Raw genomic sequence first — 24,272 nt, 5'->3', positions numbered from 1 at the left:
GCCCCTCTAAAATTTAAGTGATGGGACAAACGATGCGTTTCGCCCTCCTGAAATTTAGACACTCACAAAAATAAAGTAAAATCGGTAATTTAAAAAAATTTCAATTTTGAAGCTATTTTTGAAATAAGAAAACTCTATATTCCACTAACATTTATGTGCTTTGCCTCTTCTGATATTTAGTTATTCGCAAAGACGAAGTCCATTAAAATAGGTAATTTTAGAGAAGATTTGCAGAATTGCATCTATTTTCCAAATAGAAAACTTAATTTTCCTCTTAAATTATAGTAAGGGGATAGGAAACTTTATTTTCTTCTGAGATAAAGTAAGGGGGGCTAAAATGTGTTTTGTATCTTCCGAAATTTAGACATTTGAAATAATAAAGTCTAGTAATATTTTTTTTTTTTTTTTTTTTAAACTTTGAATCTATTTTCCAAAAAGAAAATTTTATTTTCCCCTTAAATTAAAGAGAGGGGGCGAAGCTTATACTTCGCCCCTTCTGAAATTCAGGCATTCGCAGGAATAAAGTCAAGTAAAATTTATATTTAACTCTTATTTTCGACTTTAAAGCTATTTTCCAAATCGAAAACTTTATTTTCCTCTGAAATTTAATTGAGATGGAAGATAATGTGCGCCACCCCTTCTGAAAATTTGACATTCGCTACAATAAAGTAAAGTAGAATTGAGAATTTTAGAAAAAGAAACTACTTTTTTTCCAATTTACTAGCTATTTTCCAAATTGAAGTAGAAATTCCCCCTACCCCACAAGAAAAATACTTCGGTTTTGTTTCAATTTTTTTTACATATTACAACTTTTAATTTATTAAAAAAATTTAAAACTAAAACATGAAAAGAGAAGAGGAGCACATCATAAAAAAACATAACAAGAGTTTAGAAAACTAAAATAAGTACCACTGTTTTGCATCCTGAAAAATGCATCATACACTGAGACTAATGGATATATTTTAAAGCATCTTTTGACTGTGGGTGGTATGAAGGTGTTAAAACCTTCATACCACCCACAGAGTTGACCCACAGTTATCTGACTCCTCAAAAAACAGCCATCTCCCTTTATACCATGGAAAAATGACCTTTTACTTCTTTAAATTGCCTTAATCATTTTTATGACCCTGGGCTCTTTTGTGCTTTGATAAAATGTCATATATTTACAGTACCATCTATATGTCCCTTATGTTGTCTTAAACTAGCAATTATCTAGATGTTCTAGGAAAGATGTTCTTTTAAGGGATCCAAGGGGATGACTCTTGTTCACATTTACTTAGGTCATTTTGTCAAGAGATTTTTTCTGAGACAAACGTAAAACGTTCCAGTTAAATTCCAGTTTTTAGCTCATTTAATTGCGTCATTTAAATTAATCATTTTTAATTCAGATATAAATTTTCTGTTAGCTTTCATTTTATTCAATTTTTGAAATTAAAATTTAACTTTAATTAGGAGTTATTGAAATTGCTTGCAACTTCCTTTTCTTCAAACATAAATCGTGATATCAATAATTCCCATTTATATACTGTTCGAATTCTTTTATAAGAATGGTAATATAAAAATTGCTTTTTTTATGTTCGTATATAAAATTTAATTTGTATAGTATATATCTTAATTGATAATTTTACTGTTTATTGTGTGCATGGATTTTGTTCTTATTTTATATTTTTCAAATTATTAAGACCTTTAAATTTTTTAAATTGGAACTTCAAATTTTTAGGGTTTTTAACAACTTTGTTTTCATTAAAAAGTGAAATGCAATCTTCATTTTATATTAAAAAAAAGTCATATTTAATTTAATAAAAGAACGCATTTAATTTAATAAAAAAGCCATGAACGTCAGCTTAGAAATCCGTAGCAATTAAAATTCATTTCCATGACAAACCATTAAAAAGAATTTATTTTTAATTAACAAATATGCTTTGCCTTTTTCTCATTTTTTTTCATAAAAAAAACTATTACTCTTTGTCATAATTTTGTCACATATGATTACATGGCCTCATGAATACATAGGCCAAATATTCAAGAATGATTTTCTATGGACCAGTCCATATTGGAGTAAGGCAACTTTGTTTTTGTTAATCGATGTATAAAGAGAAAAAATTTCTGAATATTTTTTCAATTAGGACTTTTTAAAATGTGGGTACGTGTGCCGATAGAAAAAAAAAGTCTATAATTTCCCTCAGTTTTCATAACGCGATCAAAAACTTTTAGATTAGAAACTAAAAAATAATTTTCATTTTTATAATGGTTTTGTCTTGAAAAGACTTTCCTAACAATATAGTAACCGGATTAAAGAGGTTTATAAAATTGGTATTTTATGATTAGCATTATATTTAAAGGAAAAGGAGGCTACTGTGGACATGGGGGACAGGAGTAGACAGCATGAATATTTTCCCCCTAGTCATATTTCCTCAGTGAGATGTCGTAAATTGGTAACATTTACGTACAGTGAACCAAAAAAGTACCACCCTGAATAACTTTTGATTTAATGATCGGATCTTCACGTTCTAGGACTCCATCTTAATAATTCAAGGGTGTGACATCAAATATGCAAATTAATTAGTGCACGATATTTTATTTTAAGTTACGCAATCAGACGCAAAAACATACTTTCTCTGAATAAACATAACTTTTGTTCAACAGATTCAATTTTCTAACCCCCGTAATATAGGAGGTAGCTGTAATCTGGGGAATGTGGTCCCAATAGTTGGGTCGGGTGATCTATCCAAAGTTTGGACCCCCAAATGTTAATTTTATTTTTTTGTACTTCACTACAGATCGAGAGCTTTTTAAGGGAATTGAAAAAATTTCGCACACGATTATAAAATTCTGTTATCTAAAGATAATTCCACGCAAGAAATAACTTTTAGTAAATATTTATTATTTTTTATTTAATAATAGCCTGATGTTGATCATTTACGTCACACTAGTGCTGCACAATAGGCTATTGGCGACGGTCTGGGAAACATCCCTTGAGGTTTGATCCTTTGTAGAGGGGATGGCGCCCCCGCTTCGGTAGCTTGGTGACCTGCACCCGAAGTCCAGCACTTTATCGTAGAACAGTTTAATGAGGACCAATACCGCACACCCTCGGTCCCTACGCAGACTGACTCAAGTGGTCACCCATCCGCACACTGACCGCAGTCAGTGATGCTTGACTTCGGTGATCAGCTAGGCACCGTGTCTTAACGATCAGTCCCCTTTGGGACAATAATATTCTGAAAACTTTTGAATCGTAAGGCATATAGTTTTTTTTTTTTTTTTGTATCATTTTAAAGTATCTAATTCCACATGGAAAATACAAATTTGAGCGAAATTGGTTGAAAAGTGCATTAGTTCCTGAGAAATCGAGTTTTATAAGTACGACTTTTTTAAAATTTAATTTCTCAGGATTAATCGATTTCGCTGAAGTTTTGCATTTTGCCATGTTTAAAACTTATAATGTTTTGTAATTCAATTTATATGCGAACAAATAACTCGTTTTCATAAATATATTCACTAACATGACACTTAGAGATGGAGTACTGAAAGTTTTTGAAAGGGCCCCCGCCAAAAATGGTTGCCCCAGGGCCCCGAGGAGTGAAGTTACGGCACTGTCTGTTGCCTTTTCCTTTTAATGGCATTTTCAACTATCTACTTTCTTTTTAATGGAGACATTTTTGATATCACATTTGTTAAAACATCAAGTTTCTTTTGAGGAGATTTTGGTAAAGCATTATTAATTTTCTTTACCGCTTTTCCTAAAGATTGTCTGCTAGTGTAGCCTGATATATTCATGCCTGATTTTTCAGCTTCTGCTTTTTTCTTTCTACATTTCCTCTGTGCTTCTTTATTTTTTGCTCTTATGTGCTCTTTCTGTTCTTCTGTAAGAACCTTAAAATGTCTGTATTCCTTCTTTTTCTTGCTTTCTTCTGCTTTTATAATTTCATATTTCTCTGCTTCTGCTTTCGATTTCTGTCTTTTCAGTCTGGACCTTTCTGTTCTTGTTAATGGCATTAGAAATTTTATAGTTTTACCTACTTTGTTTAGAATTCTATAATCTGTTTCAAGTTTCATAAATTTTAATTAATTATATAATAATCAAATAAATCAACTAGTAAAAACCAAATCCTTTGAAAACTTTAATTGAAAAATTTAATAGAAAAATTTAATTTAGTTGAAAACATCTGCAAATAAACAAGTGCAAAAACTAAATAATTTTGAAAATAATGCTCTATTTTAAACTATGTTCTATTCTAATTAATATTCTATTAACTGTTTTGTTGCCATTATTCCTAACATAATTTAGAACAAATAAAAATGCTGCCATAAATTCAAATGTTTAAATTTAAAAAATATTTATTTCTTAATAAATGTAGAATTTAGACATGTTTTAAACAAAGTAATTTGGGAGTGTAATTGGTCATTAAGAAAATAAATGGCAACAGAGCAAATTTTATAAGTTTTATAGCTTGTGATATGAATTTCATGCTTAAATGCTAAATAAAAGTAAGCAAAATTCTATTTTACAACTTGCCATGTCTGCAACGTTGCGGACATATCCAATTTGAAAATTCTTTAAAAAATATTAAATAAAATAAAAAAATTATAAATTTTTAAAAATCATAATAATGCAACACTGCAAATAGTCGAAAGAAATCCAATTTTTAAGAAAAATAAATCTTTTAACTACTTTGCTTTAATAAAACTTTTTAAGAAAATCATTAAAAAGCAAAATCGTTCTATTATAAGCACCCTATATTTAAATACTGAAATTAAAAATAACGTTTTTACAGTCATTAATTATGCAAATCTAATATATCTCTTAAAATATCATGCTTAATTACAAATATAAATGTTGTAACTGCAATTTTTTTTTTTTCCTCTCTGTCATGTCCGCAACTTTTTGACCCAATTTTTTCACATTTAATGCAATTTAAAGAATTTGCATCATTATTTAAAAATAACTAATTTAATATTTATAAAATACATTAAATGACTTTCAATTTGATATGCGGTTTATTAAATTTATTGGGAAAAAAATTTTAAGCATGCCAGGCTACAAATATTGTGGAATCACCCAAATAATTATACAATGGTAATTAACAAATAAGACATCAAGATCAAACAAATAAACCAAAGAGATATGTTTAAGCAGCTAATCAAACTATTTATTTAAAAGCAAGAATAAAGATTAACACTTTAAATTTTCCAAAAATCTTTGCATCGTGCCATACATTTTAGGCAAGCTGCCAACTCATTCTCATGTTCTGCTGGAATATAAGAAAGAGTTCCCACATAGGTTACTTTTGCAGGATTTTTTAACTTCATTAAGTGAGAGTGTAAAGTTAAGTAAGGTATGTCAACAGCTCTGACAGCAGCTCTCACACTGAAATTTTCATTTTCAATCATTAAAAGAAATTCACTAATTTTGCTTTCTAGAAGCTTAGTATCCTTTTCAGGCTTATAATTTCACCATTTTTATATTAGGCTAATTTATAAACTTAAAAATTATTCTAACAATGTACACACATAAAATTAAGATAGAAGCAAGGAAGACAAACCAGAACACATTTCTTGTATACAGTGTCTTGTATACAGTTAAAAACAAATTTTTTGATTACAGTTAAAATATATTTTATAGTTGTTCCACTTAATAAATATGAACTGCTATTTAAGAAAATACAATTAGCTATTTTTTATACTATTTATAAGAAAAAATGACAATGATCAGGAATTACCCCAGTGATCAATAATTACCCCATGTTTACGGGGCAACATTTGATATAGTTTCCTATAGTTAATTATAATGTTTTCAGTAGATTTGAAAAAATTAAACAAAATCTTACACTATTTTCATATCAAAGAAAAAGAAAGTAACTCAAAATATTTATTATTAAGAGAAGGAGGGGGATCTTTGCAGAAATGTGCACATTTTGAAACCCATCTCTGAAACGGAAAATACAGAGAGCAGTTTAAAAGATACTTATTTTGTTAGATTAAACAAAAAACTATTATTAAGAAAATGTAGTTATACTTTAGTAAAATGTACAAGCATTCTTGTCCATGTCTCAAATTAAAAAAAAAATTAAAGATTTTAAATAAAACTTAGATGATCATTATTTACCGCAGAAACAAAGTCCAGAGTCACCCTAAACATTAACAAATGATATATGCAAGAAAAGAATCAAAATAGGAACCTTAATTAAAAATGCAATGTCAGGGGTCTGTCTAGGTTTTTCTGAGAGGTATCTATTTTGTGAAATTTAGACATAATTTGTGAAAATTAAAAATTATATTAAAAAATCAACACAAAAATATGGTAAAAATATAGATTTATCGTTTCTTACGAGACACAAAAATAAAATTTTAAGAAATGGTATTTTGGGAAACTACGTTTTTCCTAAAGTTGAATTTGTGAATGTAGCGCTAAACAGTAGTAAATTTGGCTTGGACAGATCCCTGAATGCTATTGTTAAAATTTGCTGCAGTAGCGAAGTAAAAATTAAGCACATTGAATGGCCATTTAAAACAAATGCTTTTCAACTTATCCTCCCCACAACTTTATGCTACTACAGTAGAACCTCGATTTAACAACCTTTGCGAACTGGTCACAAACGTCGCTAAAAGTAGGAAGTCGCAATATAGGGAGTATGTTAATGTAAAATGAAATAATACGTATTTATTTTCTTACACACCATTCAAACAAAAAAACATACAAATACATTTCAAAAAATCAATACAATCAAATATTTTAATAAAATATTTAAAACTTGCATCATTTCGATTTAAAAAATTAGATATTTACACTCGTTTCGAATTCTGCAATTTTAATGCATGCAACAAATTTTCCAACATCTCAATTGCATCTATCGATTTTTATTGTCCTTCACATTCTTGGGGAAAAAAATTTGAGAGATTCTGTTAGATAACCACAGCTTCATAATAGGAAGACGCTGCATCTTTTTCACTGCTTTTACTGGAAGATTCCATAATATCCTCAATTGAAACGAATTATTCCTATTTCTAACCTGTGAAGCCAGCCATTTAATGCAGTAAGTAAAACCTTACAATATCAGAGGTTTCTTTTAAAATGGATGTGTTAACTGATAGATTTGCACAACATCCTTACTGAAACAAAGTGATTCCAACAAAGTGATAGCTGCAATTTCAATTCTGTGACATCATGCTGACAAATTGTTTTGAGAAAAGATGATGCAAGATGAGGTCAATTCCCTTTTGGTGCCAAAAATTGTTTAGATTTGTCAATAATGCTTGTTTTTCAAATCCAGGGGAAATAATTTCTGTTTTGCAGCCATTTTTCAGTTAAATGCATAATTTCTAAATAAAAGAAATGCAAAAAAAGAGAAGATTTTAACCATGCCACCTTTAAGTTCCTATTGAAGTCAAATGGACCTTCTTCCATTGTTCAATTGATAAACAGACATTAGTGTGAAAGGATAATAGAATTTGTTTCACTGGTCAGTGATCACCAGCTGATCCATGGACTGCAGAATAGGAGTGGTGTTAGGTGGTAGATAGAGAACCTTTATAAACATGAACTCCTCGAGGATGTCATGTTCAAGGTTCGGTGGATGAGCAGGAGCATTGTCGAGGACGAGAAGGGCTTGCATGGCCATTCCTTGTATCTCAAATGTCGCTCTTATCTCAAAACAAAACTTCTCTTGCTCAATAGCTCGTATCTTAAATAACTCGTATGTTAGGGCACTCGTATCTCGAGGTACCACTGTATATTAATTTATCAACTCAAAGGATATAATTCACAAACATTTATTATAATCAGCAAAATTGAGTAAAATAATTTGATTGCACATAATGTATTGTTCTTTTTACACAGTAAAACATATTACTTCAAAAAGATAAGTAAAATAAAGTTAATATTTTCCTTATTTCCATGCTAAAAAAAAATGACTAATACCTATGAGATGATTAAACAAATATGCAACACAAAAATTAAATTTAAAAAAAATGAATTTTCCTCATCGCAATGCAGAAAAAAGTTTATATCAGTTATTGCGTTCTTTCGTTTTTACTAGGTACTCAGCAATATATGCTAAAACTTTTTTAAGGATTTCAGCAAAAAAATTTAATGCTAAAAAAATACCATACATATATTTCAAGATATATACAAGTCATGACATGATCATTGATGGCCAAGATACAAGGTTTCTGAAGTTGACATTTCTGTTACTTTAAATTAGTAATATGTACATTTGTTATTTTTTAAAGTATCTAGCAGAAAGATACTTTAGAGGCATTAGAGAGGCATGTCGCAGAAAGCCCGAAAAAAATTCTGCCACAGGGGTTATAATACAAGGTTTATAAAATATTTGTTTTTAAAACAGGTAAATTTTTTCTTTATAAACATCACGTACATAGAAAAATCTATAGAAAAATCTTTAATAAATAAACACCTTCGTTTATTTCGGTCGGACAAAAATTGTATTCACCATTTTTTAACAACAAGTGACCATCAAGAGAAGTAATAAGGAACGAAAACGTTTTAATACCAAGAAATACTATATAAGCAGATATACTATAAGTAAACATCTTACCATATAAAATTTCATTTTACTTCTCAAGCCCTACTTCTAAAAGTAATAGATGTCTAACACAATCTAGAAAACCTGCTGAAACTTCATTAATCAGACAGTACTTTAGCGTACGTCCAAAAATGTTTATTTTATGAAACTCGTCCTTCAAAGAGAGCGCCATTTTGCTGTTGTTTTTGTGCAGATCCAGATCTCGTTTATTTATCGCTTTTTTTTAAATATATATAAGAAGTATCTTAGCAACCGCCGCAATTCTATCATGTTAACCCCACAAATATGTTGCGACATTTTAAATAGGGGATTACCAAAACTATTCTCACGCCAAGATATGGCCGCCACTGCAGTTGAATTCTGCATGAAAAACATGAAAATAAAAGAAAACGAATCTGCTAGGTAATCTCAACTTCCGTTACGAAGCATTATTTTTAGTGGTAGGCAACCTTAAAAACGAGAGAATGTAGTTCGGCAATGCCAGAATTCTCTAAATTCTTGGAAAAATTTAATGAAGCTTTTACACATTGATTCTGGTCCCGCAATGCACTGATCGTTAAGACACGGATCCCAGCAGATCACAGAAGTCAAGTATCACTGGCTGCAGTCAGTTAGCGGGTGGGTGACCACTTGTATCAGTCTGCGTAGGGACCGAGGGTGTGCGGTATTGGTCCTCGCTAAACTGTTCTACCGTAAAGTGCTCGACTTCACGCGCAGGTCGTCGGGCTACCGAAACGTGGGTGCCATCCCCTCTGCAGAGGATCAAAATTGTGATGTCATGTCTTCGGATCATCCTCACCCAGAAAGCATGTAACCTTACGACAACGTTGTGTTTTAACTTTATTTTCATTGTCACGAAAAGGTTTGCAGTAAAAACCTTTTTTCAATAAAGCAAAAATATTGCAATTTCCAACCTTTTTTCCTAAAAGGAAAACTAAATGATTTTTAAAGCTTTTTTAAAAAACATTGTTACTTAGGCTAAAAAATAAGCAAATGGCAAACCTTAATATTTTCATTTTTGTTCGTTGTCATGATAAGGTCAGCAGAAATATAAAGCTGAAACCTTTTTCCAAGGAAAGAAAATAAGGCAAATATTAACCTTTCCAGCGAAAATATTAATAAATAATTAGAAAATATTTTGCAAAAAACCTCATTTTAGGGAAAGCAAATAAACGAGTATAAGACCATGTTTTTGGATTGTTTTCTAAGATCTGCGAAAGTATGCAGCGAAAACCTTTTTTTAAAGTTTTCTTGTAGTCACGGTTTAGATTTAAAAAGTTGGGAAAACATTTCTGTTGAGTCTGAATCATATCAAGTCAAGGGCTTTACCGTCTTCCTGTTATAACGAGAAATACTTTAGCAGTTTTCGAGTTTTGCTTTTTTAAGAAAATGTGAACACAACAAATAAAAGTTAACGTTAATTTTTCGAAACTTTTCATTCGAATAATCACATTAAAAATGAATAAAATTTAAAAAAATTTCATTTTGATCTTCAATATTTTTTTTCTTCAGAAATTTAAATTTTTTTTAAAAATTGTCTTTAGGGGTCCTATGCGTTGCGGTTCCTTTAAAATGTGTGGCCTATTCTCGTTTATTTTACCCCATTGCAGACCTAATTATGGTATAGCACTAAAATATCCGCACCAAGAGAATTTTATTTAAAATATTCGATACAAAAAATATACAAAAAATTCGCCCAACAGTCCCTTGTGAACTAGATGGTCCACGATTTGTGACTAACGGCGTGATGGTGACTATAAAATCAGCATCGCGCACCTTCCGTTTTTATTTCCACGATAAGCTGGTACCTGCTCTAAAGCTGGGTAGATTCAAAGCCTAGACCCATAGCTTTATTTCATCATATCTTAGGAGTGAATTTAAAAACTTTTTGCGCACAAAACTCACTATATAGTGTGCAAAATAAGAAACAGACCTCCCTGAATAAATTTTGATCTAATGACCGGATCTTCACGTTTTGTGACTCAATTTTAATGGTTCGAAGGGATGGCATAGGCTAATTAATGCAGACGATATTTTAACTTACGAAATCAGGCGCAAAATTTTACTTTCTCTGAATAAACATACCTTTTTTCAGACGCATTTAGATTTTGAACCCCCAAAATATAGTGGATTGCCGCAGTCTGGGGAATATGGTCCACATTGTTTGATCAGGAGAGCGATCCAAAGTTTGGATCCCTTAATTGTAATTTTACTTTTTGCGTCTTTCGCGATAGATCCAGATCTTTTTAAACAAGTTGAAAAATTTTGAACAGAATTTAAAAATTCGTTATTCTAAAGATAATTACACGCAAAAAATTATTTTTCGTAGGCATTTATTATTTTTTATTATGTTATTAAATAATAGCTGGAAAAATTTTGAATTGTAAGGCATACAACTTCTTATTAAATTTTAATGTAGGTAATTTTGCATGGCAAAACACAAAGTTGAGTTAAATCGGTTGAATTGTTCCTGCGTATATTTAAAATTCGATTTCTCAGAAACAATTTAACCGATTTTGCTCAAATTTTATATTCTGCCATGTAAAATTACCTATTTCTAAAGGATGTAAAAAAATACATACCTCATAATTTAAAATTTTTCCGACTATTACTTTATAAAATAATAATAAAAATATTTACTAAAATATACTTCTTCCATAACATAATGGATAAACGAATTTCATAATTGTGTGCAAATATTTTTCAATTCGCTTAAAAAGCTCTTGAAATATGGTGAAATACGCAAAAAGTAAAATTAACATTATGGGAATCAACTGTTGGACAGCGCTCCTGACCAAACTATTTAGACCATATTTCCTTGATTGCGGCTAACCTCTAGATTTTGGGGGTCAGAAATCTAAATCAGTTGGAGAGAAAAAGAAATTATTTAGAGAAAGTACGATTTTTGTCTGATTTCGTAACTTAAAATATCGTCTGCACTAAGTAATAAGCATTTTTGAGGTTATAGTCCTAGAACGTGAAGATCTGATCATTAGATAAAAAGTTATTCAGGATGGTCCGTTAAATTTTTGCACACTGTATAAAATTTCAATAATATCAATTGCAGTTTTTGCGATCATTGTTATAAGGTTGAATTTTTCAACTCTATTTCATTTGGTAGAGTTAAAAATATATTAAGTGCATTAGTGGATGTATCTGTATATTTATAAATCTTATTTTTTATTCATATAGTGTTTTTATTTTTAGTACTTTATTTACAATTTAACCGTGAAATTAAAAAGTTATAAATGCTGATTATTTTATTTTTGAAGAATAAAATTTATTTATTTATAAAATTATATTCAAGAATTTCTTTTCTTTATCGAAAACAAAATAGCTAATTAAATTGTATTAGCATTTTTCTAATGTAATTAATGCTTGTAATCGTTTTTAATTTCTAGTAATTATTTTTGTTCAATCATTATTTAGAATAAATTACAATTGTAATCGACATCTAATTTTGGACAGCGACTAGTTGAATTGTATATAACTAACTGATGGTCAGCCCCAGTCTACCAGCAGCGACAAAAAATGACGCAAGCGGCCAACTCATCCTGGTGTGAGAGATCCCTTTGACGTCGGGCTAACAGTAAGAGATTTCCTGAACGCAAATGTGGGGAAATTTTATCGAAACAAATTTTCATAAAAGCACAAGATGGTCTTAATACTTGACAAATGTATTCCATTATCTCCTAGATTGGGTTCAAAATTAAAAGGTTTCAGGCATGAAGAACTGTATTTAATATCATTTATATGAGGTGTAAATAAATAATTGCTTGAATGTTTAGTTTTGGTATTATTCAATTACAATCAAGTCTTGTAGATACGTTATTTGTACGTAGAGATTTTACATATAATTTTGAAATAAATTTGTCAAACTGACAATCAAACAATTTGCAACTACAGTAAAATGCTTTCTCTAAAAAGTTTATGAGTTAACAGGTACGTAAATGTTTAACCATTGCTGATAATTTGCATCAGTTTTTCAGAGTGAAAATTTTTTTTATATGCATTTTCAACAAAACACTGTTGAAAATAAAAAATTAGTATTAAAATGTAAAAGGAAGTGATATAAGAAAAAACACGTTTTTCTAAAGGAGGAGGGGAGGCTAAAAGTCAGCTTAATTAAATTTTACTCAAGTCGTTTAAAAAATCTGGTCTTTTAAATCTCTACTTTTCCTTTTAACGTCTTATTTGTATTAGCTAACAACTATATATCTAAAATACATAAAATGAAAACAGAAAAGCAATAAATAAACTTTGAAAAAAAGTTCTTTAAAAAACTAGAAAAACTTCTATTAGCCCTGCTGTACTGAAACTTTAAGGCAATACTTTATGTTCAAACTTCAAAATTCTCATTCGATTAAAAATAATAATAAAAAGAAAAAAGAAACAATCTCACTAAATTTAACATTAGAAAATTATTGTAAACCTGATTCCCCTCCATCCAATAATACTTACGTCATGCGCAACAAAGCACTAATATTACTGCTGGTGATCATTATCACTCTTGAAGTTTGCTTTCGCAATTAAAATTGAAATTGGAGTTTAAGTTTTATTGACATTCTGTTATATTGTTTCAAGTTAAAGATATTCGATTTTCTTTTCAACAAAAAAAGTAGGTACACCGTTTGATTGTATTTCATTTTCATTATTAAGTATTTAATTTACGTATTGTTATTTTTTTTAAGATTATCAATTAATATTACCATTTAACTTAGAAATCTAAAACTTAAATTTATGCTTGGGACGACACAACCTAAGGGACATAGATTATTATGCTCTCTTCTTAATTTCAATAAATTTTAAGTAAACACTGAAACTATAATTTAAATTTAACTATCAATATTTTAATTTATTACTCTTATTATTATTTGACAATAATTTTTTTTGGATGTACGCGTTGCCTGAAGATTCATGTAAATAGTTCCAGAGACATTGCAAAAAAAAAAGCAAAAAGTACAATTTAAATAACTATTAAAAAATGAAATTAATACTAGCGTTAATTAAACTTGCATTAATATGAAAATATAGCTCAACTAATAAAAATTATATTTCCCAAATTGGAGATTTATTCATATTAAAATTTTTATGACGCTTCAGACTACTTATCAGGATTTTAAAATCCAAACTGTGTATTACTGTGTGTGTTTGAATCTGAGTTTTGCCAAACGTAGCATTTATAATGCTTTCTTCGCGCACTTTCGAGTTTATTTAAGGCTAGAAGATTGCAATTTAAATTTCGGTAACTTTCCAATTAGCTTAAGCTCATTAATTTCTAGACAGAATAATATGTGTTTTATTTGTTTTCTAACCACTATAAGTAGAATTTATTGCTTATAGGAATAATCTTCTATCGAAAATGTGACTTTTTTTCCTAGTAGCAGGAATGTTCAATTTAGAATTGGAACTCTGTGCTATATGTCAAAACATATTTTAATCGCTTTCTGTCCACTATTAGCACAATTTATTGCCACATTATTGGCTGATAGGAAGTCATCATAAATCGAAATGTTAACCCCTTCCCGACTAGCTAGTGCGCGAATTCAGACTAAACGTCTTATCGGGATGCATGCACACCGTCGCTTAAATTAATTACGTTTATTAAATGGGTATTTAGATTGTGTAACTAACAACTCAGAAACTTTTCGACCGATATTAATTAAAATAAAAAATTAATTATTAATTTTTTTTGCCAGAATTAGTTTTGGTTAAATGAATTTTATAATTTTGCGAAAAAAGTTTAGATTTATTTGAACGTGAAATAAGCAAAGAATTAAATTGACATTAAAGGTTGACCCAAACTTTCGATCCCTCTCCTACCTAAACTATTGGAACCATATTTTTAATATTGTGACGACAACCAATTTAAAGGCAGGAATTGAAATCCTACTAAAAGGAGGCATGTTTTTTCAACGAAACACTTTTTTATTGTTGTCTGGTTTTATAATTTAAAATGTAGTCTACAATAATAAATTAGCATATTTAAGATAAGGCCCTTGAACCAAGTTTGGGTCACGGTTTAGAACAGCGGTTTCCAACTGGCGGCCCGGGGGCCGCATCCGGCCCGCGAAGCCTTTTTTCGTGGCCCGCGAACTAAAATATATTAGTTGTTATTTTTTTTTGTGGGAAATTTTCGTACAAAATCTGTATGGGTTTAGAATACTTTTCTCGTTAACAAAAACCTAATTTCTTCGTTTCAATGAAATTTTACATACCAGCGGTGCAAAAATATTTATTTCTCAGGTTTTGCATTCAAGAAAATATTTATTCAAATACAAAAATAATCGTGAATGTTGCTCTTTTTTATTTATTTATTTTTTTATTTATTTATTTTTTTTTTTGTATTTTGTGAATATAATTTAGCATGTATGTATCAGAAATTTTCTCGAAGAAATTCTCCGTTTTAACTTTTTGAAACCACTCAATTTCGGCGAAAATATTTACGCACACATTTATAAATTTTAAATTTAAAATGCAAATATCTATTATCAGGTGATTGCAGTAGACAAACCTCAATTTTCTCATTGAACATTTTGTGTGCTACTGTATAAGTTTTATGTCTTAACAACTTGATATCTGTTGTACATCAATTGTTTAATACATAGCTGCACATTAAAGTTATTGTAGCCCGAATCATTTAATATGCAGTTTGATATTTTCAAAAATCTACTTCTTATTTTAATTTGTAATTCAATAGTTTTGTTTTGTACAGCTTGGTAAAAATCTGACAGAAATATTTAATGTTCCTTCAAACATAAAAGAGTCCTGTATAAAATTTTGATAAAGTTGCGGCCCGCCATTTGTGTTTTTAATTGTGGCCCCCGGCCTCATCTAAGTTGGAAACCCCTGGTTTAGAACAACAGATTTATTATTTTAGGGAACTACCCTTTTTAATCCTGTTTTAAGTAGTTCATAATAATACTCTGTTATTATAAACCACTAATCATTACCGTGTAATAAAATACTCAGTCAGGAGCAGTTTCTGCGATCATTAGTAAAATACCACGGATAACCCCAACTGTATCTAAGTATTAGATAGTATTGAATTTGTCTGTAATCTGCAATTTAATGCCCTGTTTTCATATTCATTTAAATACATTAAAATTTTATTTGACCATCTGATTCTGAAAAATTGTCAATTGTTTCCTGTATTTTTGAAGAAAAAACAAAATTTTAAAATAAAACGAGATTTAACGTTATATTTCTACGCTAATTATCTGGTACAATGTTGAATTTTTTTCTAAAATTAAAAAAGTGTCAAAGATTTTCTTTTTTGTAAATTGAAGGGCAATTCTTGAGTCCTCTACCCAACGCTATTCACTTAAGTAATTTTGTTTGAAAAATTGCTTGTTTTTCTATATCAATTAAGTACTTTAAAAATTTTCTTAATCCGACTGAGCGTTTCACATTTTTGTAATTTCGTACGGAAATTTCTACTCAATACACAACTTTTTCATTGAACAAGAAAAAAAAAAATTGGATTTCCATCAGAAAATGAAAGAATTAAAAATGTTTTATATTTTTTAGAAAGATTTCATGTTTAGAAAGATGCCATGGTAAAGACTGTATGGCCTTTGTGGCAAATCTTCTTAGAAGGTTAATAACAGATGAGGTGGCCATCTGCTACAGTTTAACTGGAAAAAGTAAAAGTGGACAATTGAAAAACTCTTTTGAAAAGACTGACATTTACAAGATGATTAGAGGTAACTAATAATATATATATATATATATATATATATATATATATATATATATATATATATATATATATATATATATATATATATATATATATATATATATATATACACAGAAGAATTATAAAATTTCATTCGCATTTATTCATTTATTCACTTTTTTTAGATGTTTGCATCCAGTCTTTGATACATTTAAAGAAAACTATTTTAAAGAAGCCTTAAGTGACTGGCTTTCACAAGCCAAATTTAGAAAAAGGAGAAGGTATGTTTTATTTTGTTTTTAAAATATTATTGAGCAGATAAATTTAATAGTACATTAATATATAATTTTAGTTCATTAATATATATTTTTCTTTATATATAAAAAGAAACTTGTAGTTGATATTTTAAATTATTGGCAATTATAAATTATGAAAAAAAAATGAAGAGTTTTATTTGTGTAAAATCTTTTTGTAGTGACGTTTAAAAATATATACTTTTAAGAAATTTTTTTTCATTGTTAATAATTCATTAATGGTAATAAAAATACCTGCTATTATTTATTAATTATGTGTGATATTACATTTAAATTAATATAAAAATTCCAATAACAGTTAAATGATAATCTTATAAAAATATTTGAAAATCTTAAATTTACTGTAAAATGAAATCCGATCAAAATTTTAAAAATTACTCTATGAATTTAGCGAATTCATGTGGAAATTTACAATCAAACTAAATTCTGTAGCTCTGAAATGCTTACAAGTAGGCACGCAAACAAACTCAGGAGTAGACTTATTATTTTATTGTATATGGACAGGATGCGCGAATACTTTTATTTATTTTTATTGATTAGTTTCATGTTTAAATTATTAACGGAGTCACAGTATAACTTCATAGACAGATTCTGGTGCAATTGTTTTTTTTCCTCGTATTTCACTAAAAAAATCTGTTAAAAAAGATTTTTGTAGTTTTCCTATAGATATTTCTATAAAAAAAAATTACCTTTTTTTTTCAAATTACAAAAAAAAAAAATTTACTGTAAAATGTTTTGATCTGAATTATTATGCATATTTATTTGGTTTGTTCAAAGTCTTTACTCTTCGACGACTAAAAACTTTGATATCGAAATAACAACAAACATTATATTCAACAAGTTCAGCTCAAGCCAGAGAACAACGAAACCTGTTTTCCACAACCCTTTACAATGATCAACACACATAATGGACATGAAGTTCTCTCGCTTCTCATGAGATGACAATGACAACCACAATTCTAATTTCTATGGTAAACACCATCTCTTGATCCACAATCAAAATAAAAATTTTAGATATCAACTGTACAGACTTTTACCGAACTGTGTATGATCTGATATGCAGGAAGAAAAAATCTTATTTACAAAGATTTTTTTAACAGTTTTTGTTTCAAAAAAATTCATTTACTATTTTTTTTTCCAGTAGCACGAAGAAATTTTCTACTAATCAGAGATCTTCTATAATATGATTAATACAGGGTTTCTGTTTGTTTTTACAGTGTAGTTTCAATTCCACTGATGTAAATTTTCCCATTTTATTTTTCAGGGAAACGAGAGCTGGAATAACCTCAGTTGCTGAATGTTTGACAACTTCATTTTTTATTTTTGCTTCGACATATTTTTTATTTTTATATTGATGTGTAATTTTTTATTTGATACAACAATTATTTATGGAATAAATATTTGTTTAAAAATCTATTTATTGCTATTGTATTTTCTACATTTGAAATCCAATTGTTTTTGAGAAATTTTTAACCTATTTGAGCTACAAAATATAAAAACTGGCTTTTATTTTCTATAGATAATATTTTAAGAAGTGTCCCATTTATCTAGACAAAAAAAAAATGCTTTTCCATAATATCAAAGAAAATAATATTAATGCCAGTTGTTAGCACTATGAATTAAATGTTTAAATTTTGTTTTATCCTGTTATATACTTAAAAATTAAGGTAATTTTTCTGTGTGTCCAATTTATTGATTTAAAATATAAGCGTTACAAAAAAAAAAAATTCGAATATTTTTAACATTCTTATTTTGTTGAACAAAAATTTGAACTATTTTAGCATTTAAATCTTAATTTTTATCATTTTTAATGACTTCCTGGTGATTATCAATTTTAACAGGAACTTTAAAATAAAAATCAGTATTAAAGAAGTGAGTTTAAAATTTAAATATAAAAACAATATTTATAAACTTCATGAACAAGGAAATTTCTTATACGTAGGGAAATATACAAACATTCTTTTTTAGCTCAAAGAAGAAATATTTGGAATTTTTTCGCTCAGTTCTTACAGCAAAGTAAGTTAGACTGATTAAAAATGACTATTTCCCCCAAAATAATCAAGCAAAATTGATGGAAAGGAGAATTTACCTCGGACTGAGAAGCTATAAGAAGAAAAATATAAAACAAATAATAAAACGCGCTGTCATACAATCGTGGGAGAGATGACATCACGTTCAGAATGACGTTTTAGCTGACGTACAGTCAGCAAAAAAAAAAGATATCACCCTGAATAACTTTTGTTCTAATGATCGGATTTTCACGATCTAAGTGTCAATCTTAATGGTTCCCAGGGGTGACCTCAAATATGCTAATTAATTAGTGCTAACTATTAATTAAGTTACGAAATCAGACACAAAAACGTACTTTCTCTGAATAAACATGTATTTTTTTTTACATATTTGGATTTCTGACCTTCAAAATATAGGGGGTAGCCGCAATCTGGGAAATGTGGTCCCTATAGTTTGGTCAGGAGAGCGATCCAAAGTTCGTACCCCTTAATGTTAATTTCGCTTTTTGCGTTTTCAGTCATATTTTCAAAACTAATGAAGCAATTCAAAAAAAAATTGCACCCACTCATAAAACTCATTTACCCAAAGATAATTTCATGAAAAAAGTAATTTTTAATATTTATTTATTATTTTTTATTATTTAATTAAAGTGAGGATGAAAAAATATTGAATTATAAGGTATGAATTTTTTTATACCATAATAATCTACATATTTTTCAATAGAAAAATCTAAAGTTTCAACTGTTTTTATTTATTAGAATCTGAAAAAAATTAAAATTAATTATTTTTAAAAAAATAATTTGGCGGCAATAAAAAAATGATTAAATGGGGCGATTAATATTAAAATGTGATAAACTTGCGAGGAACTTGACTTCGCGCGCGTAGTGTAAAGTTTCATTCATATTTTTTTCGCTAATAATCGTTTGCTAATCTTTTTATTTTTATTTCTTTCAAACTATAAAATACGATGTTTCTTTTTAGTCGTTTAATAATTTATTTGTAATTCAGTAAAGAAATTATGAATAAAACATTTTGAATAAAAAGCACTTTATTCAACGAATGTCTAGTTTTATAAAGACGCGCATCTGATAGAATATGATTATGCACCAGATTGTGCTTACTTAATGTGATTATTTTTTAATTTTTGATTTTCTTTTTCAATAACTGATACAATTTCAATAATATACATACGTATGCATAGATTTGGAATAATATATTTATCAATTTCTTGAATATATATTTTATAATTATTAATACGAATGCGTAGTCAACATTTTTAATCATCTTAAAACTTCGCCCGGTGGCTGAGCGGTAGCGCTTCGCGATGTCGTTCCTCGGGCCGGGCAAGGCTGACTCAGCCTTTCATCCCTTCAGTGGGTCGATAAATAAATACCAAGCATGATTGGGAACTAAACACTGGGGGTTCCGCGTTCGGCTGACCACCTGACCGGAACATCTGCTCCTGCACCCCAGAGCCCTAGGTCCAGAAAACTGAGGTGGGCACAGTAGGCCTTGGCCCTCCATGGGCTGTCGTGCAGCTGAGTTTAGAGTAGAGTTTTTTAAAACTTCTTTACATCTTATATATCGCCTTAATCTTAAAATAAATTTGTAAATTACCTGTCTGTGCGTGTTTCGCAGAATTATTTTTCTAACTTTTTTATTGAATTTTAATGCAATTTTTTTTAAATTCTATTATGTATATTTTTTTCCAATAATATACTAATCAATCATTTAAGTACTTTAATTTATGTTTTTCTTTAAAATAAAATTACTTTTTAAATTATTGCTAAGTTCTTATTGAAAGAAAACTTAGAATTATTGCCAGCTATCTGAGAATTAAATCTTGTTAAGAAATTAAAAATATTCTACTGATCACACACAATATCATTCGAAGCAGAACAGCTGACTATTTACTAAAAATACTATTGTTTACGAAAAATGAAGATAAATTATTAATTTTATTTTTTTTATTGCTTCTTATTTATTCGAGTAATGAAAAGTAAATGCGTATGTGCGCACAGGGGAAAAATTTAACAGATTGTTTTGTTTTTTAAAAGAACAAAAAACTATGGGCATGCAATTTTAATTCAACATTCAAAGTTAATCTTGTGCGCTAACCCTTTTAAGTTACCCTTTTGTCTTAAAAAGTTGAAAGTTATAGATTTCGTTTCATGTTTTATTCTGTTTCTTCTTTATACTTAATTTTCTGATTTCGCTTGATATTTTTACTTATTGTGTTCCATTACATTTGTAATTTTTTTGTAAAATTTTTTTGAGTGCTTCTCAAACTATTGCATTGATATATTTTACTTTGGCTATATTGATACAATAATAGAAAGTGCTATTTTTTTGCTGATATAATCGTGTAAGCTGATGAAAAGATTGTATCTTTTATTTTCCGGATATTTTCAGAAATTTTTTTCCTTTTTTCGGAATTTTTTTTCCCGGTTTCTTGCAGTTTTATTTTTTATTATTATTTTTCTTCCCCCCTTTTTTATTGTTCTGTAATTTTTCCCAAGTTTTTTCTACATTTTGAACTTATTTACTTATTTTATGAGTTCTATTTACTTGCAGCTTATGCGCAATAAATAAAACTTATTATTTTTCGTAATTTTCTTCGTGTTTTTTTTTTGTTTTTATTTATTATGATATATATATATATATATATATATATATATATATATATATATATATATATATATATATATATATATATATATATATATATATATATATATATATATATATATATATATATATATATATATATATATATATATATATATATATATATATATATATATATATATATATATATATATATATATATATATATATATCAAAATGCTTTTAAAATGCCATATAACACTTATTAAGTTTTACAATTTTATCGAAAATAAATACCGTGATTTCTATAAAATTTTGCGATTATGCATCAGAATAGCTATCTTTTTTCAGGTCCACCTTTGCTTGATCGCTTTTTTTTTTCCTTTCCTAAGAAACTCGAAGTGAGGGGCAAAAGCATTTAACCCTACAACTCTTCATAAATTTATGATAACTTATGAAAATTTGGTTTTAATTCAAAACTGTCATACAAATTACATTAAAACAGCTTTAAAAAAATAAATAATGTCAGATAAAAATTCAAAGATTCTGTAATCTTGGAGAATCAAAAATAATTTATTGATTTATTTAAATTTCCTTTTTAAAGGAGATTTAAAAAAAAAAAAAAAAAAAAAAAAAAAGCCCAGAAAGCAACGCGAAAAATTCTTTTGGTTGCTTAGCAACGAGAAGCACTATCTTTTCCCATCTTGTCATTCATTCAGTTTCTTTATGGTTCTTATAAATTATTTCCCCTTCTATGGCGAGGTAATTTGGCATATTTTTAAACCATCGCCAGATATATAAATCCTTATTGCCACCTAATTTACAACCCATTTTTTTCGAAATTTTGTCTACCCCCCCTATTTTGAAGGTCAGGAATTCAAATATGTAAAAAAAAATACATGTTTATTCAGAGAAAGTACGTTTTTGTGTCTGATTTCGTAACTTAATTAATAGTTAGCACTAATTAATTAGCATATTTGAGGTCACCCCCGGGAACCATTAAGATTGACACTTAGATCGTGAAAATCCGATCATTAGAACAAAAGTTATTCAGGGTGATATCTTTTTTTTTTTGCGGATTGTACACTAGCAATAGTATTAATTTGCATTGTCAATGAAAATCTCATGACAAGGTAGATTTTAGCTGAGCATACGAAACGCTGCAAACGAAAACCTTATAATTACGTAGATTTAAGATGATTTTCATCTTAGAACTAGCTTTATTCAATGTTTTTTTCCCGCTTGAAAACCTTAAGACAACCTCGTTTTATGGTTGTTATGTAGAAGGTTTTTTTCCAAGGTTTTGGATTAGGGTAATGTGCGTAGAATAGAGCAGATTGTCGCAGACCTCGTTTTAAGGTTAGAGGGTTTACATGTAAACCGTATAAAAACCCTTTTTAGGTTTACATGAAAAGGTTTTTGTTGGGTGAAAAAAACCTTATATTGCTATCTGGGTCAGGGATGTTTCCCAGACCGTCGCCAATAGCCTATTGTGCAGCTCAAGTACGACGTAAATGAACTACAACAGCAACATTGGTTCTGTGCTTATTTAATATTTGTTTTGTTGTTTTCGCATTTCTAATGTTTTCTGTTTAAATCTTTACAACAGCATTAATTTATAAAAAATTGAAAATAAATGCCTGTACTTTAGGAATCTGAATTAATAAACGTTATTTTAATGCAGATAATAATTTGATGGAAAATATTAAATCAAACCCAGATAGCAATATAAAGTTTTTTTCACCCAACAAAAACCTTTTCATGTAAACCTGAAAAGGGTTTTTACACGGTTTACATGTAAACCTTCTAACCTTAAAACGATGTCTGCGACAATCTGCTCTATTCTACGCACATTACCCAATCCAAAACCTTGGAAAACAACCTTCTACCTAACAACCTTAAAACGAGGTTGTCTTAGGGTTTTCAAGTGAAAATAAAAACCTTGAATAGCGCTAGTTCTAAGATGAAAATCATCCTAAATCTACATAATTATAAGGTTTCCGTTTGCAGCGTTTCGTATGCTCAGCTAAAATCTACCTTGTCATGAAATTTTCATTGACAATGCAATTTAATACTATTGCTAGTGTACGTCAGCTAAAACGTCATTCCGAACGTGATGTCATCTCTCCCACGATTGTGTGACGGCGCGTTTCATTATTCGTTTTATATTTTACTTCTTATAGCTTCGCAATTCGAGAAAAATTCTCCTTTCCATCTATTTTGCTTGATTATTTTGGGGAAAACAGTCAGTTTTTATCAGTCTGTCTTACTTTGCTGTAAGAACTTAGAGATTTACAAGTTAAAATATCGTTTAATATGAAATTTTTTTTATTTGACGATTTGATTGATGAAAACACAAAATAAATAGAACATATGTAATACTTAAAGAGGGTCTGTATATTTTCGTCTTTCTTATTCGGAAATTTATGCGGTGTGAGAAGTTTTAATGAGTGCAAAAATGTTCAGTTTTTTGTATATCAAAGAAAATTAACATGAAATATCTTCTTTTGTCAAAATAAATAAATTCAACTGATTATTTATCTCTAACTTAATATGTATGATATGATAAATGTAGGAAACTTAGTGATAACAAAATATTTTTTTAAAAGAAATCGTTTAATGAATGTAGAAGCTCCAAACATATTTTTTTAACACACAACAACAAATAAATATTATGATTATCATAACAATTAGTATATGACAAGTGTATTAGTACAAATCAGACATGCCATAATTATATTAGGTATTTTGTTATATAAAAATATTATCTGTATAATAACCATTAGTGAATAATACAAAACAGATACCCCATAATTAAATCAACTATTTCGTCAATACATAAACAAATGATATTATAGGTATAATAACCACCAGCAAGAAAGATATTTTTTGGATACATTAAGGTTTTGATAAAAAAATATATATTTTTTTAACATTTAAAATTTTGATAAAAAAAATTTATTTTTAACATTTTCAAAACTTTAATAACTTATCTTCAAATATATCGTAGATATTCTTGATCTAGTAGATATTCAAGGAAGTATTCAAGAAAATTTCTTTCAGATTTCGTATCATCACTAACTTTTTCGCCATTTTCTCTCGAAATTTCGTCAA

The 24,272-nt window shown here is 28.5% G+C and overlaps 1 protein-coding gene and 1 long non-coding RNA gene across 6 annotated transcripts in view; one reads left to right on the top strand and one right to left on the bottom strand.

Moving 5' to 3' along the window:
* LOC107437039 (fibroblast growth factor receptor 1-A) overlaps positions 1–8,905 on the bottom strand; it is a 61,214-nt gene extending 52,309 nt beyond the window's left edge. The window contains exon 1 of one of the 4 annotated variants that reach the window (XM_016048906.5): positions 8,559–8,905. In XM_016048906.5, coding sequence (XP_015904392.3) covers positions 8,559–8,573 — 15 coding nt within the window. In that variant the 5' untranslated portion in view covers positions 8,574–8,905. The remainder of the gene's footprint in view (positions 1–8,558) is intronic. The other 3 variants (XM_043042780.3, XM_087160503.1, XM_087160504.1) reach the window with 3 other exon arrangements.
* A 3,070-nt stretch (positions 8,906–11,975) lies between these two features.
* Positions 11,976–17,957, top strand: LOC147810154 (uncharacterized). 2 transcript variants are annotated; one of them, XR_015432919.1, is made up of 4 exons: positions 11,976–12,135; positions 16,077–16,252; positions 16,413–16,508; positions 17,806–17,957. It is a non-coding gene; the product is annotated as an uncharacterized LOC147810154 (long non-coding RNA). The 2 variants fall into 2 exon arrangements; XR_015432918.1 differs by lacking the exon at positions 11,976–12,135 and adding an exon at positions 13,032–13,164.
* Positions 17,958–24,272: the final 6,315 nt, after the last annotated feature.

This window comes from Parasteatoda tepidariorum, chromosome 4 (assembly GCF_982258835.1).
Source record: "Parasteatoda tepidariorum strain Cologne lab strain chromosome 4, Ptep-v5.0, whole genome shotgun sequence".
Classification (NCBI taxonomy): domain Eukaryota; kingdom Metazoa; phylum Arthropoda; class Arachnida; order Araneae; family Theridiidae; genus Parasteatoda; species Parasteatoda tepidariorum.
Note: the sequence above shows the minus strand (reverse complement) of the source record. Positions and strands in the feature narration are given on the sequence as shown.